Source organism: Antechinus flavipes, chromosome 1 (genome assembly GCF_016432865.1).
Source record: "Antechinus flavipes isolate AdamAnt ecotype Samford, QLD, Australia chromosome 1, AdamAnt_v2, whole genome shotgun sequence".
Classification (NCBI taxonomy): domain Eukaryota; kingdom Metazoa; phylum Chordata; class Mammalia; order Dasyuromorphia; family Dasyuridae; genus Antechinus; species Antechinus flavipes.
In genome coordinates this window covers 664,865,404-664,884,502 of record NC_067398.1, presented here as the reverse complement: position 1 = coordinate 664,884,502, position 19,099 = coordinate 664,865,404, and the positions used below count along the sequence as shown (strand labels likewise).

General features: G+C 34.6%; 1 protein-coding gene across 1 annotated transcript in view; it reads right to left on the bottom strand.

The window, feature by feature from the left end:
* Nucleotides 1-8,390: 8,390 nt before the first annotated feature.
* LOC127548270 (olfactory receptor 7A10-like) overlaps nt 8,391-19,099 on the bottom strand; it is a 51,226-nt gene continuing 40,517 nt past the window's right edge. The window contains exons 3-5 of the mRNA XM_051975599.1: nt 12,746-12,756; nt 8,883-9,319; nt 8,391-8,597 (exon numbers count right to left, since the gene is read on the bottom strand). Coding sequence (XP_051831559.1) covers nt 8,391-8,597; nt 8,883-9,319; nt 12,746-12,756 — 655 coding nt within the window. The remainder of the gene's footprint in view (nt 8,598-8,882; nt 9,320-12,745; nt 12,757-19,099) is intronic.

Genomic DNA, 19,099 nt, shown 5'->3' with positions numbered 1-19,099 from the left:
TATGAAAACTCCTCCTGTTTCTATCTTGAAATCATAAGAAATGGTTTTAATCTGCCCATCACTTGTTATCTGAATAGGGAGTCTGTCAATCATCTTCCCTGCCTTCATTCACATTTGTTGATCCTATGACATGGACCCTGAATGACAGATTTATTCTACAATGCATTTCAGAAGTCTGTTACAGACTACATGTCCCAGGGGTCCTCAAACTTTTAAAGTAGGAGGCCAGTTCACTGTCCCTCAGACTGTTGGAGGGCCGGACTATAGTAAAAACAAAAACTTTGTTTTGTGGTCCTTTAAACAAAGAAGCGTCATAGCCCTGGGTGAGAGGGATAATTGTCCTCAGCTGCTACCTCTGGCCCGCAGACCGTAGTTTGAGGACCCCTGCTAAAATGACAGGAGTCATTTGCCATTTGTATGCAAAAGGAATTATCATAACCTAATATCTTTATTATTGAATTAGGAGCATAACCCCTATCCTTTTACTAGGGTTCCCATTGATGAGACTTACCTTTGGCTAAAGATTATTCCTGGTGTTTGGATTATACTTGGCTGAGATGGATTGGACAACAATGAAGTCATATTTCTGTTATTGTAAGAAAAATAAAAATTTATCTTTCTAAAAGAATTTAAGATCACCAAAAAAAAAATCCACAAAAAAGATCTCATTTGAGTCTTACCAAAAAAAAAATCACATTAATAAGGAAATGTTAATGCCCATTTTATAGCTCAGGGATCAATAATGACAATAATTAGAACAAGGTTTTATGAACAGGCATAGAACCTGAACATGATTAAAAGTATAGGGCTTATTCTACTTTCCTTTGCTTTTCCTCTAACCTTGGTCTTAGGCTGAACTCTGGGCTTGCAAGTAGACTCCGAATTAGGTGAGATTTTCTTGCTTTATCAAACTGGATTGTGCTATTATCTGAGCCATCTTGGGTTTGCTAGAATCTCTTCGATTTTCTGCACAACAGGTTCTTCTCTTTTCCCTTACTTTTCATTTCTTTTACTCTCCCTTCCCAATACTTCCTACCTCCAATCACTTACTGAATATACCCAATGGGACAGATTTGGCTTACTGTATCTGTTGGAATGGAGGACAAAGAAGTCAGGCACTTGGTTTCCAGAAAAAATGGAGCGTTTGGGACAGTTAGGTTGCTATCTCTTGGAAGTACGAGCAGAATCTGTCCTGATCAGAGAGCTACTATCTGTTTCTATGGAGGAACAAGAAGAACATTTGAAATTTCTAGTGTCCTAGAGGCTCAATTCTCCAAACTCATTATTAGAAAAAACATATAATTGTAATTCCCATCCCCAAACACTTGAAATCCCTACAGGGCAGGAAACTTTGGCAGAAATCTTCCTAAAGGTTTGAGCTGTCCAACTTCACACATGAAAGTGCCAAACCCTGGAGATTTGGTGCAAGAAAGTATCTCAGAGAGCCTTCAGTAAAACCTGAATCATCTATAACATTTCCAATAAGGAATCCGCTGAATCTCAGAGCATTTCGTTCTGCTATTATCGTGTTTTAATTGCAATAAAGTTATTGCTTCTGCTGAGCTCAAATCTTCTTGGGGTTTTTGTCATTGTTGCTCATTGCATCTGCAGCCCAGCAGAACAAATTCAATCACTCTTTCATGTGAAATCATTTCAAACCCATGAAGATGCTTATTATCTCAAAATATAGTCTTCTTCTCTCTCGAAGATAAATGTCTCCAGTTCCTTTAATTGTTCCTCATGCATATCATTTTGCCTTCCTCATCTGAGTCTAAGACAGAGCATTTACTCCTATTAAATTTCATCTAATTAGATTTGGCTCAATATTATACCTATTCAACAAATTTAAATATACATGTATTATTTTATATTATTATGTACAACACATTATTATATACAAAACTAAACATTATTGTACATAATAACGTGAAACATTTGTATTTTAGTCATATTATAAATAAAATTAGACTAGCCAAAGCAGTTCTTTCTCTGGATCACATTTTTCATTGTCTTTCAGAGTTGTTCAACATCTTTTAAAATAAAACAACCACTTAAATATTTCATGAAAAGCTCAATATTGAACATTTGGTCAACTAATCAAAGTGGCTTGATTGCTCTATATTTAAACCAATTCATCTGAATTCATAAAGTATCAATAACTTTTTAGTCATTCTAAAATGTCAGTAGAAGAAATATATTGTAATAGATGGAAGGGTTTTTATTATAAAGATGTGTGTTTGAAAAAAGATTTTGATACTGACTTTGAATCTCTGGGCAAATCATTTACTCTAAGTTTCACTTTCTGAATCAATAAAATATTGATAATAAACCTCATATAACATATATGCATATTTTGTTGGTATTGTTTCTTATTACTATAATTATGTGATGTAGTCTAGAGACCTCACAAATCACCAAAATTATAGGTACTTGGTCCAGTCCAACGAGCTGAACCCTCAAATGTCATTTTTTTCTTTAACTTGTTATGCCAATCTCAGAGTTTATTCCCAAGAAAATTTAGGTATCAGTACCATAAAAGGAATTTGGTAGGACTCCTTCAATCTCTATTTTTTCAAATAGTTTATATTAGCATTGGAGTTAATTGTTCTTTAAATGTTTGGTAGAATTCATATGTAAATCCATTGGGTTCTAGGGATTTTTTCTTAGGGAGTTGGTTAATAACTTGTTTGATTTCTTTTTCTAAAACAGGACTGTTTAGTCTATTTACTTCTTCCTCTGTTAAACTGGACAAGCTATATTTTTGAAGGTATTCTTCCATTTCATTTAAGTTTTCAAATTTATTGGCATAAAATTGGGCAAAGTAGCTCCTGATTATTACTCTAATTTCCTCTTCGTTCATGGTGAGTTCTCCCTTTTCATTTTTAAGACTAACAATTTGATTTTCCTCTTTCCTTTTTTAATTAGATTTACTAAAGGTTTGTCTATTTTGTTGGTTTTTTCATAGAACCAACTCTTAGTTTTATTAATTAATTCAATAGTTTTTTTTTTTTACTTTCAATTTTATTGATCTCTCCTTTTATTTTTAGAATTTCAAGTTTAGTGTTTGACTGGGGGTTTTTAATTTGTTCCTTTTCTAGCATTTTAGTTGCAAGCCCAATTCATTGACCTTCTCTTTCTCTATTTTATGCAAGTAGGCCTCTAGCAATATGAAATTTCCCCTTATTACCGCTTTGGCTGCATCCCATACATTTTGGTATGACATATCATTATTGCCATTTTCTTGGGTGAAGTTATTATGTCTATGATTTGCTCTTTCACCCAATCATTCTTTAGTATGAGATTATTTAGTTTCCAATTATTTTTTGGTCTATTTTCCCCTGGCTTTTTATTGAATGTAATTTTCATTGCATCGTGGTCTGAAATGGATGCATTTACTATTTCTGCCTTACTGCATTTGAGTTTCTATGTCTTAATTTATGGTCATTTTTTATATAGGTTCCATGAACTGCTGAAAAGAAAGTGTACTCCTTTCTGTCTCCATTTAGTTTTCTCCAGAGATCTATCATATCTAACTTTTCTAGTATTCTATTTATCTCTTTGACTGCTTTCTTATTTATTTTGTGATTTGATTTATCAAATTCTGAGAGTGCAAGGTTGAAATCTCCCACTATTACAGTTTTGCTGTCTATTTCTTCTTACAGCTCTCTTAATTTCTCTTTTAAGAATTTAGATGTTACACCACTTGGTGCATATGTTTAATATTGATATTGCTTCTTTATCTATGCTACCCTTTAGCAAGATATAGTGCCCTTCCTTATCTCTTTTAATTAGATCAATTTTTGCTTTTGCTTGATCTGAGATCAGGATGATTACTCCTGCTTTTTTGACTTCACCTGAAGCATAGTAGATTCTGCTCCAACCTTTTACCTTTACTCTGGATGTATCTCGCTGCTTCAGGTGTGTTTCCTGTAAACAATATATTGTAGCATTCTGGCTTTTAATCCATTCTGCTAACTGCTTCCTCTTTATGGGGGAGTTTACCCCATTCACATTTATGGTTAAAATGACCAATTCTGTATTACTTGCCATCTTGTTAACCCCTGTTTATGCTTTTCTCCCTTCTTTCCCCCTTACTCCCAGTATTAAGCTTGTGAGCACCACTTACTTCTCACAGCCCTCCATTTTTGGTATCCCTCCCCCCACCTTAGAGTTCCTCCTCCTATCTTACCCCTTTCCCTCCCAGTTTCCGTATTCTCTTCCGGTTACCTTATTCCTTCCCTTTTCACTTTTCCCTTCTCACTTTTCAGTGAAGTGAGAGAAGTTTCACCATAAATTGAATATGTCTAAAATTTTTCTCTTAAAGCCAATTCTGATGGCAGAAAGATACTGACTATATTTATCCCCCTCCATTCTTTCTCTCAGATATAATAGATTTCCTTTGCCTCTTCATGAGATGTAGTACCCCCACTTTACCCTTTTCCTGGTACAATGTCCTTTCTACCTCTAGTTTCTAGAACAATGTATACATGTATTCTTTATGCATCTTTATAGCAAAATATAGTTCCCATGATTGCTTTTTACCTTTTTAGGTTTCTCTTGAGTTCTATATTTATAGATCAAACTTTTTGTTAAGTTCTGATTTTTTCATCAAAAATAGGTGAGATTAATTTATTTTGTTGAACGTCCATCTTCTTCCCTGGAAAAAAGATGCTCATTCTGGCTGGGTAAATTATTTTTGGTTGCATACCGACTTCCTTCGCCTTTTGGAATATCCATATTCCAGGCCCTTTGATCTTTTAAAGTGGACACTGTTAGATCCTGGGTGATCCTTATTGTGCCTCTTCTATATTTGAATTGGGTTTTTCTAGCTGTTTGCAGTATTTTTTCCTTCATCTGAGAGTTCTGGCATTTGGCCACTATATTTCTTGGTGTTTTAATTTTAGGATCCCTTTCAGTAAGTGATTGATGAATTCTTCCAATGTCTATTTTACCCTCTGTTTCTATGACTTCTGGGCAATTCTCTTTGATAATTTCCTGTAAAATAGTGTCCAGGCTCTTTTTTTTCATCATATTTTTCTGGGAGTCCAATAATTCTTAGATTGTCTCGCCTAGATCTATTTTCCAGGTCTGTTGTTTTCCCAAGAAGGTATTTCACATTTTTTTCCCCATCTTTTTATTTTTTTTCCTTTTGCTTGACTGATTCTTGTTGTCTCCTCGAGTCATTCAATTCCATTTGTTTGATTCTGATTTTCAATGAAGTATTTTCTCTACTCACTTTTAAAATATCTTTTCCTAATTGTCCAATTGAGTTTTTAAGTGAGTTGTTTTGTTCTATGTAATTTTTTTTTCCATTTCACTAAATTTTTTTTTAGTGAGTTATTTACTTTTTCCAATTCACAAATCCGACTTTCTTGAGAGTTCTTTATCTTTTCAATTCACAAATCCTTCTTTCCTGGGAATTCTTTACCTTTTCTAATTCACAAATTCTGTTTCCATGCACTTCCTGGAAGTTCTTTACCTTTTCCAGTTCACATTTCAGGAAGTTGTTACTCTCTTGCTTAGCTTCTCTTTCCTTTCCCCATTTTTTGTCTATCTCTCTTTTAAGATTTTTAATAGTATCTTCCAGGAGAGATTTGTGTGATGGGGGCCAGGTTACATCCCCCTTTGTGATATTGTCTGGAGCCTGTTTGCTATTAGTCTCCTCGGGTTTGAAAACCTGCTCTCTTTCTGTATAGAAGCTATCTATTGTCCTTTTGGTTTTTTTTTACTCATTTTTTTAAAAGCTGGTAGGATCTGCCTTCAGGCAAGGAAGTTACTAGCTTCCTCTGCAGAGCAGGGATAGGTATATGGACAGTAACTGTCCTGCAAACGGGCTGCAAAGAATGGCAAGGTACAACAGTGCTCTGGGAAAAAGTTACCCTCTGGAAATAATTTAGGCCTGTGGGGGCTGAGCTGCGGAAATTCCCAGTGAAGAATCCCACTCTGCAGATTACTGACTTTCCTGGAGCTAGTGGCTGAGTAGTGAAAGTGTCACTAATCCAAGCCAAAGCCCACTGTGGGGCTGTGGTTATTTGCAGTTGACCAGAGAATAACCCCTCATGGACTGGACATATCTCTGCCCAGGGAAACACAGTCATGCTGCGTAAGTTCTATTGCCCCAGGCTGAACCTCCTACTGTTCAGATTAAACGTGGCCCCAGGCTGAGCCTTCCTGCTGGGCAGCTATAACCTCATGCTGCAGAATGCAGCTGCACAGCTGTGCTATGGCCTGTGCTGTATGGTCAAATGTTCCCTGTAAATGAAAGAGCTCAAATCAAAAATGAATGATCACTTTTTTTCATGCACAGTTTAGATCTAGAGATGATCATTTCTTGATTTAAGAAGCAGAAGCAAGAATTTGAAAGTCTCTTCTGCACTTTTGGGATTCATAAGAGAAAGATAGAGGGTCAAAGTTAAGTCAATTCATATCATTCTTTAAATGCCTAAAATGTGTCAAGTTTTGGGTTATGTACTTTTATCAAAAATTAAATATGAAACAATACCTATTCTCTAAGAGTGTACATTCCATTTTGGAATAAAAAGGTGTACAAGATGAAATATATGCAGGAACTTTGGTGGATGTGAGAGTAATATTAATAATTGGGAAAATTGTGCAATTTGTTTCAGGTGGCACTCAAAATCAGCAATGAAGAGAGCTAGGGAATCCTAGATAAAGAAGTGAATATGGATTCCCCTCTGTTTCTTACATTAGAAACATCCTATGTAATAAATGGTTCTGAAGAGAGTTTGTATTATTACAAGTAGGTGTTTGACTGGAATACTGAGTATGTTAGGACACTGGTGTGAAATGAGTTTCGGAACATATATTGGAATTGGATTAGGAAGGATTTTTTTATTACAGCTTTTTATTTACAAGATATGTGCATAGGTAATTTTTCAGCATTGACAGTTTCAAATCCTTTTGTTCCAACTTTTTCCCTTCTTTGAACCCCAACCCTTTCTCCAGATGTCAGATTGATTAATACATGTTAAATATGTTAAAGTATAAGTTAAATAAAATGTATGTATACATGTCCAAATAGTCATTTTGCTGTATAAAAAGAGTCAGACTTTGAAGTAGTGTACAATTAGCTGGTGAAGGAAATCAAAAATGCAGGTGGACAAAAATAGAGGGATTGGGAATTTTATGTAGTGGTTCATAGTCATCTCCCAGAGTTCTTTTGCTGGGTGTAGCTGGTTCAGTTCATTACTTCTCTATTGGAACTGATTTTCATTTTCAGCATTCTTGCAATCAGCTTAGACATGAAGGAGATGGCACCTAGACCCCCAGTGATGAAATTCCATTTCATTTTCTCTAACTTCTTTTTTTTCTGTAGTTTAATACAATTACATATTTTAGAAAGTACTTACATATATTCTATATTTGATTTGATATACAAAAAACTATGTTAGGTAGTCAGAACATGTCTGTCAATTCCCAGTTTAGAAATGAAAAATTGAGAAACAAATATATTAAATGATTTGATCAAAAGCTCACAGTTCCTAAGTAGTAAAATGAGTTATAAAATCCTGGCCTTATGATTCCATATGCAGTATTTTATTAAAGTATAAAATATTCTGAAGAAAAACGTGTTTGCCAGATATTATTGTGGTAAAAATTCCATGAATAGAAATCATGAGGGAAAAGACCAATGTTAATTAGTAAGAGCAAAATATAAACATTTATTAAGGATCTACTATGTGTCAGTCATTGTACTAAGTATTGGAGATACAAGATGAGGCAAAATATAATCCTTGACTTCAGTGATCTCACACTCTAATGAGGGAGTTAACATGTAAACAAATCTATACAGACAAACCACGCAAAAACTAATAACAATTAATATATTAATACATAATACATTAAATTAATGGTGATTTATAAATAATTAACAAAGGAAAGGCACAAGAAATAAAAGAGGTTGGGAAAGTTTTCAGTAAATAATGAGATTTTTTTTCTTAAATTGTGACTTGAAGCAAAAGAAGCCAGTAGTTGGAGTTGAGCAAAGAGAGCATTCCAGACATAAAAAAATGCCCAGAGACAAGAAATGGAATTTCTTGTTCATAGAATAGCAAAGAGGCCAGCGATTCTAGAGACAAGAGTTCATGTAGGGAGTAAGGTATTAGAAGCCTGGAAATGCAAAACAATATACCATTATGAAGGGATTTGAAAGTCAGATGAAAGATTTTGTATTTAATCCTAAATGCAACTTGGCGTTATTGGTATTCAGTGGGATAAGGATGACAGAATGAGACCTATACTTTAGGAAAATCACTCTGATGACTAAATGAAGGATGGATTTGATTAGGGAGAACTGAAGAATTCAAATTTCTACCTCTTACTGGTACTATAAGTACCAGTGTCATGCCAAAGACCAGGAGCCTGTCTCATCACTGAGAAGAAGTGATTCTGCTAATGAGTTTCCTAAGGACATTTTTTATGTCCTTATTTCTTAGTGTATAGATGAAGGGATTCAACATGGGGGTGATTACAACATACATTGCTGAGGCAACTGTGCTATTCCAGGAACGGTGAGTAACTGAGGAACTTAAATACACTCCAAGCTCTGTGCCAAAGAGTAAGGAAACAACAGACAGGTGGGATCCACAAGTAGAAAAGGCTTTATACTTACCCTCAATAGATGGGACTTTCAAAATGGAAGAACAGATCTGAATATAAGAGAAAAGGATTCCTATGAAGGGGAGAATACCTAGCAGCCCAGCTATAATATATAGCATGATATGATTGATAAGGGTGTCAGAACAAGAAAGCTTCAGAACTTCATCAAGATCACAAAAGAAGTGTGGAATTTCATGGTCTTTACAGAAGGAGAGTCTTGTTACCATCAGAATGTGAAGAAGGGCGTTTAGAAAGCTTATTATCCAGGAAAGCAACACCAGCAAGCCACACAACCTAGGGTTCATGATGGCTGTGTAGCGTAAAGGATGACAGATAGCCACAAAACGGTCATAGGCCATTGCACTGAGGAGGAAATTGTCCAAAGCAACAAAAACTATAAAGAAGTACATCTGAACAAGACAGTTAGCATAAGAGATGGTTTTGTTTTGGGTCAAGATGCTCGTCAACATATTAGGAACTATGGTAGATGTTACACAGAGATCCACAAAGGATAAGTTGGAAAGGAAGAAATACATAGGGGTGTGGAGATGAGAGTCAGATCCAATGGCCAACATTATGAGCAGGTTTCCAACCACTGTGATCAAGTATATGCCCAAGAACAGGCCAAAGAGAGGCCCTTGTTGCTCTGGTTTCTCAGAAAATCTCAGAAGAATGAATTCAGTGAATTGTGTTTGGTTTCCTGGTACTATGGGGTTGATTTTTCTGTTAGGAAAGAGATGTGAGAAGAGCATGACATGAAAATGCAATTATATTTATGTATATAAAGAAAGAACAGCAAACTCTGACTTATAATTTCTAGGTTCTTTCCCTGTCTCTGCCAATTATTGACTTTCTCATCTTGGATAAGTCACCATTTCCACATGCAAACTAAACCTGCATGAAATGACATGGGAACCAAGAGAATATTGTATACGTTAAGAGCAATGGTGTTTTAAGAACAACTTTGAGCAACAAAGTCCTTTTGTTTATTTTAAGTATTTAGATTAACTATAAAAGATATAAAAGAAGAATATTCTATCTGTTTCCAGAGAAAGAAGTGATAAATAGAAGCATGCATAGAAGATTTTACATATATATGTTTATTTAGATATATACACATATACACACACATTCATATATATTTGGTTCTAATGGTAGCTGTTTCTAGAGTGAAGGAGGGAGGACAAGAAAAATGAATTATATAAGAACTATTATATATTTAAAAGTTTTATTCAACAGATGTCCAATTTTTATAGATTGTAATCTTTTTTATTTTACTCTGTTATGGAAATACTTGTTTGTTTCTTAATTTCAGAATAAAATAAATATAATTTTTTAACAGCACACATGACTTTGATTGAACATAATAAAAGAGATATTATGGACAGTGCAGGGCATTTCCATTTCTATAGTCAATAGCAGATAGACTTCTATGGCAGAAGTGTTTGGGCTGTCCACTTTTTAACTGTAATCATAAAATTACATTGAAATGGAAAGGACCTCATAGGATACATAGTATAAAACCCACAATGAAAATAACCTACTCTCAATTATGCTTGACAAGTGGACATCACACCTTTCCTTGAAAATCTCCATGAAGGAAAAGTTCTCCATTTCCTGAGGAAATGTACTTTGGGTTTGCTCTTACTTTCCTTCTTATTGAGCCTCAAGTCTTACCTAATGCTCATGTCTAGCTTCTTGATCCTTGTAGAACAAATCCCATTTCTTTCCCATATAACAGTTCTTAAAATATGTGAAGCCAGTGCATATGTTTTCTCTCTTTTAAGACAAGTAGCTCCAGTTCATTCAGCTCATCTACATAGGCCTTTCATCATCCTGGTGGCTCTTGCTGGCATCCTGTTCATATTATCAATGTCCTTTCTAAATTCTGGTACCCAGAACTAAATAGAAATTTCAGATTAGGTCTTACTATGGATAAGATTATCTGATCACCTTCTTATAGAAAGCTAGGACTCTTCTTGTTCTTTTTTTAAAACTTTTTTTTTTGTCTTTCATATAACTATTCACTCATCCTTATTTTACTGTCTACTAGGAATCCTCACATCATTTTTAACTGAATTACAGTCTTGTATGAAAAGAGGGTCTATAAAATTGTTTGATTCCCCCATTTTTAATAAACTATAGTTACATATAGTTAGTTGTAGATAAATCAATGTTCCAATATTTGGTGAGCCTTTACTAAGATTCCCCTGACATACTCAAGGATCATATATAAGAAAGGGCATCTCCCTGAGAATCTGTTCCATCAAACTCGAAAGGGTAACTATAAAGGGCTGAAACTCTTAAAAGGTGTGCTTCAATCAGATAACCAACCACTTAAGCTAATTACCTATTGGACAATAACTCTATTAGCATATGTTTGGAAAAATGGCCCTTCTCACTACTCCATGCTGGATCCATTTTTGGTGTATATAGATAATTGTAGGAGGGATGAGAGAGGGTGGAGTGAGAGGAGCCAGACTCACTTGGCTGCAGGGCAGAGAGGAGAAAAGTGTGGAGATTCTGAACTCTAGATCCTTGGCAAAACTCCTGGCAGTTTTGTCCATCTCCTTCACTTCTCCCCATGAAGACCAAGGACTTTGCTTATACTGACTTCGGCTGTTCTTGAGGCCTCCAGGTAGCTAGCCCGGACTTTACATGAGACAATAACACAATAACAATCTGACACTTCTATAATCCCTCAAAACTCTGAAATTCTATAGTCTAAAGCTCATCCTCATTGATCTTGTGTTTTAATGTCCTTTTCTATGATACATGTGGCTGTGAAAAGGGGGAAAAAGTCACTGGAGCATGTGGCTCTGGCTAAGAACATTGTGGATGGAGTATGGATCCAGGATTAAATGAGAGTATTTAGTCTAGAAAGTGTTTCTAAGAAAATAGAGTTAATTCTCCACCTGACACGAGAGTAGAGTTAGCCTCGAACAAGAACTGAACCATCTTGTATATTTTTTATATTAACCAGAAAATTGAATGACAGTCTGGGTAAAAGAGACAGAATGTCTAAAAGAATAGTCCTTCTGAGAATTCTAGAAGCAGTAAACCTCAGAACTGAAAAGGACCCCGAATTCTATTTAATCCAACCTAGCCTAAATAAGATCTCTCCCAACATGATCCATGGAAAATGCTATGAAAAGCACATACTGAGCTCTTCCTACATTGATAGGAAGGAATTTATTAAAAATTTACTTTGTTAATCTAATGTTTGATAAACCCAAAGACTCCGGCTTCTAGGATAAGAATTCACTATTTGACAAAAATTGCTTCTAAATTGGAAAGTGCAAACTAGGCATTGACCAACACTTTACACCCTATACCAAGATAAGGTTGAAATGGATTTATGGTTTAAACATAAAGGCTGATACTATTAGCAGATTAGGAGAACAAGAAATAGTCTGTCTCTCAGAACTGTGGAGAAGGAAGTAATTTATGGCCAAAGAATAACTAAAAATATTATTAAATGCAAAATAAATAATTTTGATAATAATAAATTGAAAAGGTTTTGTACAAACAAAACCAATACAGCCAAGATTAGAAGGGAAGGAGAAAACTGAGAAAAGTATTACATCAAAGCACTCTAATTTTAAGGCCTAATTTCTAAAATATGTGGAAAATTGACTCACATTTATAAGAATATAAGACATTCTTCAATTGCTAAATGGTCAAAGAATATGAACAGGACTTTTTCAAAGGAAGAAATTAAAGCCTTTTCCGGGCATAAGAAAAAAATGCTTTAAATCACTATTGATTAATGAAATGCAAGTTAAGACAATTCTAAGCTATCACTACATATCTCTCAGATTAGTTAAGATGACAGAAAATAATAAAGATAAATGTTGGGTGGGATGTGGGAAAACTGGGACATTAATAAGTTATTAGTGGAATTGTGAACTGATTCAACCATTCTGAAGAGCAATTTGGACCTATCCCAAAGGGGCTATAAAACTGTGCATAACCTTTGATCCAGCAGTGCCTCTGCTGTGTCTGTACATCAAAGAGATCATAAAAAGGAAAAACAACCCACATGTGCAAAACTGTTTGTAGTAGTTTTTTTTTTTTTTTTTTTTTGTAGTGGCAACAAACTGGAAACTGAGTGGATGTCAATCACTTGGGGAATGGCTGAATGGTCATGGTATATGAATATAATGAAATATTATTGTTCTATAAAAGACAATCAGTAGGATGGTTTCAGAAAGGTCTGGCCCCTCCATGTCTGATGTCTGGTATTGTGAACTGATCCTAAATAAAGTGAGTAGACCCAAGGGAACATTGTATACAAAAAAAATAAGATTATATGATGATCAACTGTGATCAAATAGGCTCTTTTCAACAATGAGGTGATTCAGGCCAATTCTAGTAGACATGTCATGGAGAGAGACATCTGCATCCAGAAAGAGAACAGTGGAGACTGATTGTGGATCAAAAATATTTTTACCATTTTTGTTGGGATTTGCTTGATTTTATTTCTCATTTTTTTTCTTTTTGATTTGATTTTTCTTTTGCAGCATGATAAATGTGGAAATATGTTTAGAAAAATTGGAAATGGTTAATCTATGTTGGATTGCTTGCTATCCAGGGGAGGGAATGAGGAGAAGAATGGGAAAAATTTTGAAAAACAAGTTTTGCCAGGGTGAATTTTTTTTAATTAAAGCTTTTTTAAAAACAAAATATATACATGGGTAATTTTTCAACACTGACCCTTGCAAAACCTTGTGTTCCAAATTTTCCCCTTCTTTCCCCCACCACCTCCCCAAGATGGCAGGTAATCCAATACATGTTAAATATGTTACAACATATGTTAAATCTAATATATGTATACATAGTTATACAGTTATCTTTCTGCACAAGAAAAATCGGATCAAGAAGGAAAGAAAACTGAGAATGAAAACAAGGCAAGCAAATAATAACAAAAAGAATGAAAATTCTATGTTGTGGTCCACATTCAGTTCTCATAGTCCTCTCCCTGAGTATAAATGGCTCTCTTCATCAGTAAACAATTGGAACTGATCTGAATCATCTAATTGTTGAAGAGAGCCACATCATCAGAACTGAGCATCATATAACCTGGTTCTTGCTGTATGTAATGATCTCCTTGTTCTGCTCATTTCATTTTGCATTAGTTCATGTAAGTCTTTCTAGGCTTCTCTGAAATCATCTTGCTGATTGTTTCTTAAAAATAATATTTCATAACATTCATATACCATAATTTATTCAGCTATTCTCCAATTGATGGGCATGCATTCAGTTTCAAATTTCTTGCCACTACAAAAAGGGCTGCCACAAACATTTTTGCACGTGGGTCCCTTTCCCTTCTTTAAGATCCCTTTGGGATATAAGCCTAGTACAAACACTGCTGGGTCAAAGGGTAGGCATAGCTTGATAACTTTAGAGCATAGTTCCAAATTGCTCTCCAGAATAGTTGGATCCATTCACAGTTCCACTAACAATGTATCAGAGTCCTATTTTTCCCACATCCCCATCAACATTCATCATTATCTTTTCCTGTCATCTTAGTCAGTCTGAGAGGTGTGTAGTGGTATCTCGGAGTTGTCTTAATTTGCATTTCTCTGATCAATTTCATATGACTTCTAGTCATATGCTTCATTTTCTTCATCTGAAAATTGTCTGTTCATATCCTTTGACCATTTAACAAGTGGAGAATGGCTGAATTCTTATAAATTTGAGTCAATTCTCCATATATTTTAGAAATAAGACCTTTATCAGAACCATTAAATGTAAAAATGTTTTCCCAGTTAATTGCTTCCCTTCTAATCTTGTCTGTATTAGTTTTGTTTGTACAAAAAGTTTTAAACTTATTTGTGATCAATAATGATCTCTAGTTCTTCTTTGGTCACAAATTCCTTCTTCCTCCACAGATCTGAGAGGTAAACTATCCTAAGTTTTTTTTTTTTTAAATTTTTTTTTTATATTGCCATTCTTTATGTCTAGATCATGAACTCATTTGGACCTTATATTGATATACAGTGTTATGTGTGGGTTAATACCTAATTTCTGACATACTAGTTTCCAATTTTCCCAACAGTTTTTGTCAAATAGTGAATTCTTATCCCAAAAGCTGGGGTCTTTAGGTTTGTCAAATACTTGATTACTATAGTTATTGGCTATTTTGTTCTGTGAACCTAATCTATTCCACAGATCAACAACTCTATTTCTTAGCCAGTCCCAAATGTTTTTGATGACTGCTGCTTTATAATCTAGTTTTAGATCAGGTACAACTAGGCCACCTTCATTTGATTTTTTTTTCATTAATTCCCTTGAAATTCTTGACTTTTTGTTCTTCCAGATGAATTTTGTTGTAATTTTTTTTTTTGGTTAGTAAAATAATCTCTTGAGAGTTTGATTGGTATAGTACTAAATCAATAGATTAATTCTATTAACTATTAATTAATTAATTAATATAGTACCTAATAGATAGGTAGTATCATCATCTTTATTATATTCACTCGACCTATCCAAGACTCGGTATTTTTCCAATTGTTTAGATCTGACTTTATTTGTGGGGAAAAATGTTTTGTAGTTTTGCTCATAAAGTTCCTGACTTTCCCTTGGCAGATAGATTTCCAAATATTTTATAGTATTGACAGTTATTTTAAATGGAATTTCTCTTTGTATCTCTTGCTGTTGGATTTTGTTGGTGATGTAAAAAATGCTAATGATTTATATGGATTTATTTTGTATCCTACAACTTTCCTAAAGTTGTGGATTATTTCTAATAATTTTTAGTTGATTCTCTAGGGTTCTCTAAATATATCACCATATCACAAGAGTGATAATTTGGTTTCCTCATTACTCAATTCCTGCAAAGGTGAATGTTAAATAACCATCTTTGCATGTATTTTTGAAAATAAAAAGCTATTATTAAAAATAAATATGTAAATAAAAATTTGTTATTGCCAAATATTGTGCTCAGTGATAGTGATCCAAAAACATAAAATAAGTGGGGGTAGGAGGAGAGGTGAAACATGGAAGGGTAAGAAGGCATGTACAGTACAAAGGCAGTACAAAGGCATGCTGATAGAGCCCAGAAAATCAGAGACAGAGCTAAGAGACAAACCTGAACTTTTTTCCAAAATGGGGACTTCCCAAAGGACCCCACCAATGAAGAAAGGAGGGAAGCATAGGGGTTAGAAGGCCCAGGTCACTACTGCAAGACATTGAAATTCACAGAGTCAGAAGCAGAACAAAGAGTGATGAACGATCATTTTACCGAAAAGAAGTCATAATGCAGTTGTTGTTTAAAATCTTTCCATGACACCCCCTCCTGATAGATCCCATTTCACCCTTGGAAAGCTTCACTTATTAAGTAGTTTGTTTGCTTGTTTGTTCATTTTCTGAGATCAAATCCAAATTTGTCTTTTTACCAGATCCTCCATAGGCTAAGGAAAACAGGTCTGATTCCCATAGGTAATGCTTCAAATACTTAAATATAGCTACCATTCCAGAAGGAGAGCAGAGCATATATTTATGTGGGCACATACCTTAGAATCTCAAGGAGATAATACTTGGATAGTTTAAGAAAAGTAGTTTCTTCCTCATTTTGGTGGTAGTAACAAGATTAGACTGTGCAGGAGTTAGTAGCTAGTAACAATGAAGAATCACCCAGAAGGATTGTGGTGTTCAAAACAAAGGAGTTCTATGTTGATTCATACTAAGAACGAAAAGTCTTTCACATATGTAGGATATACTCTGAGATTACTTTCCTAACCCACAATCAGACCAGATTTTGGGTCCATAGAGAACAACAACCATCTTTCTCCTCAAGATTTTAGGGGCAGCTATGAGGCATTTGGAAATTTTTTTTTAATACTTATGAAGTGAAATACTTATAAACTTCCATAAAAGCCATTTCTTTATTAATTTTTAGTTGAGTTAATTAGACAGATTTAATTGGTTTCAAGAAGAGGGCTATTCCTGAGATTTAATAGTACAAACAATGTGTATAAAATAGCACACTCATCAAAAGTAAAAATGGCAATCTTCTGAAAAGTACAGAGATAATTCAGAGGAAAGTGAAATCAAACTAGACATATTAGTTGCAAAAGGGTAGCTCAGCTTGTGAAAGTTTCTCTTTACCTAAAGGTACTTTTCTCTCTTTCATTCAGCCCTCATGAAATACCTCCTAAACATGCTGTAATATCTGGCTGTGCTTCTTGAAGTGTCTCAATGCAGAAATTATCAATAATTTTTTGCTTCTATTCATTTGAATTTTATTTTGCAGCCTCCATGGATTATTCAAAGTATTTCTGAGATGAAGCAAAACACACCTAATTTTTCTCATTAAAGCCCTTTAGAAAATACTTGAAAATATTTACTCCCAATATGATGACGCCTTTTATCCAATATTTTCCAATCCTTAAAATCTTATGCTTTTTGGACTCCTTTCTCTGTCTCTGTCAATCTAAAAGGCAAATAAATGTAGTAACTAACTGACAATTGATCAAAGTCTCTATTTCACAATATAGTTGCACTACATAGCATTAAACAACCTGGCACCAAATACTTCCTAGATAGGCATAATTCCCCCAAAGTAGAATTCAGGAAATACTAGTTACTTTTCATAAGATGATTTTTGCAACTGTAAACTTAGCAAAAATCTGAATTTTTAGAGGAATGGTGACAGGAATAGAATGAAGAAAGGAAGGAGAGAGGGAGAAAGGAATATAAAATAGATATAATAATAAATCAGAATTTCAGATCATGTACTTTAAAGCCTATCAGAAACAGAAAGTGAGAAAGAAAAAAAGACCAAGTGAACAAGCTGCCAAAAAGTGAGAATATTAATTAAATTTCATTAGCATTACAGAAAGAAGACAATAGAAAGTGACATATCAATCAGAGACAATTGCTCCTTCTTAATTTAAGAAAAATCTAGGGTACATGCATAGATATTTGTAACCATTTTTCATACATCCTATAATAAGAATCTCCCTATAAAAGGGACAACCAGAAATGTTGGTACATTGGATTATGCTCCAAATAATATAGAGTTTTTGTTAATATCCTCACTATATATTTTTTCCTGATAATATCCCTAGGAATTTTAACCCATCCTCTGAAAACTCCTGACTATCTTCAGATCATAAGAAATGTTTTTAATCTACACATTAGTATTTATCTGAGTAGGAAGTCTGTCCATTACCTTCACTGTGTTCATTCACATTCTTTAGTCCTATAGCCTGAGCCATGAGTGACAAGCTCATTCTACAAGCCTTTCAGAAGTCTATAGAATCAGAGTCATTTGCAATTTGTATATGAAGAGAATAACTATAGCCTACTACCTTTATGCTAGGATTAGGGTTCCCATTGGTATATCTGAGACTTACCTCTGGCTATAGATTGTCTCTGGTGTTTGGATTACACTTGGCTGAGATGGGTTGGGCCACAATGGAATCATATCTCTGTGATTGTGATAAAAATAAATTTTTTTTTAAAGAATTTAAAAGTCAGCAAAAATTCCCCAAAAAAGACTCTCATTTGACTCTCATAAGAAAGCCTTACCATGAAGTCAGTAAGGAATTCTTGATACCCATTTTATGACTCAGGGACCAAGAATAAAAATAATCAGAATAAGGTCTTATGGGCAGTGGCGAAACCTGAATACGACTAAGATTATAACGCTTATTCTACTTTTCATTGCTTTTCCTTTAACCTTGGTCATGGGCTGAACTCTGGGCTTTCAAGTAATGTTTGAATTAGGTGAGTTTTCTTGCTCTATCAACGTGACATGTTAGTATTTCAGCTATATTGGGTTTGCTAGAATCTCCTTGAATTTCTGAACAATGATAGATTACTTCTTTTTTTCCTTACTTCCCATTTTTTTTATTCTCTCCCTTTCCAATATATCCTATCTCCAATCACTTAATATAATCAGTGGGACAAGTTTACCTCACTGTGTCTGTTGGAAAGGAGAATAAAGAAGACAGATAATTTGGGTCCTAGAAAAAGTGGGGGATTTTGGGCAGTTGGGCTGATATCTCTTGCAAGTACAAGCAGACTCCATCCAGGCCTGAGTTAGCTGGTATCTGGTATTGTGGAGGAAAAGGAAGAATATTTGAAATTTCTAGTGCCTAAGAGGCTCAATTCTTCAAACTCTTCATTAGAAAAAAATCATATAATTGTGTTCCCTATCCCCAAACACCTGAATTCCCTACGAGGCAAGAAACTTTGGCAGAAATTTTCCTAACGGTGAGAGTTGTCCAGCATCACAATAAAGGTTATCAAACCCTGGGGATCTGGAACAAGAAAATACCTCAGAGTCTTCAGTTCAAGGTGAATCATCTTCTGTATTTCCAATAAGGAATCCACTCCATTTCAGGGCATCACATTCTACAATTATAGTATTTTAATTTCAAGAAAATTTTTTCTTCTGCTAAACCCAAATCTCCCTGTGGGTTTATCTCATTGCTCCTCATTGCATCTTCTGGAGCCAAGCAGAAAAATC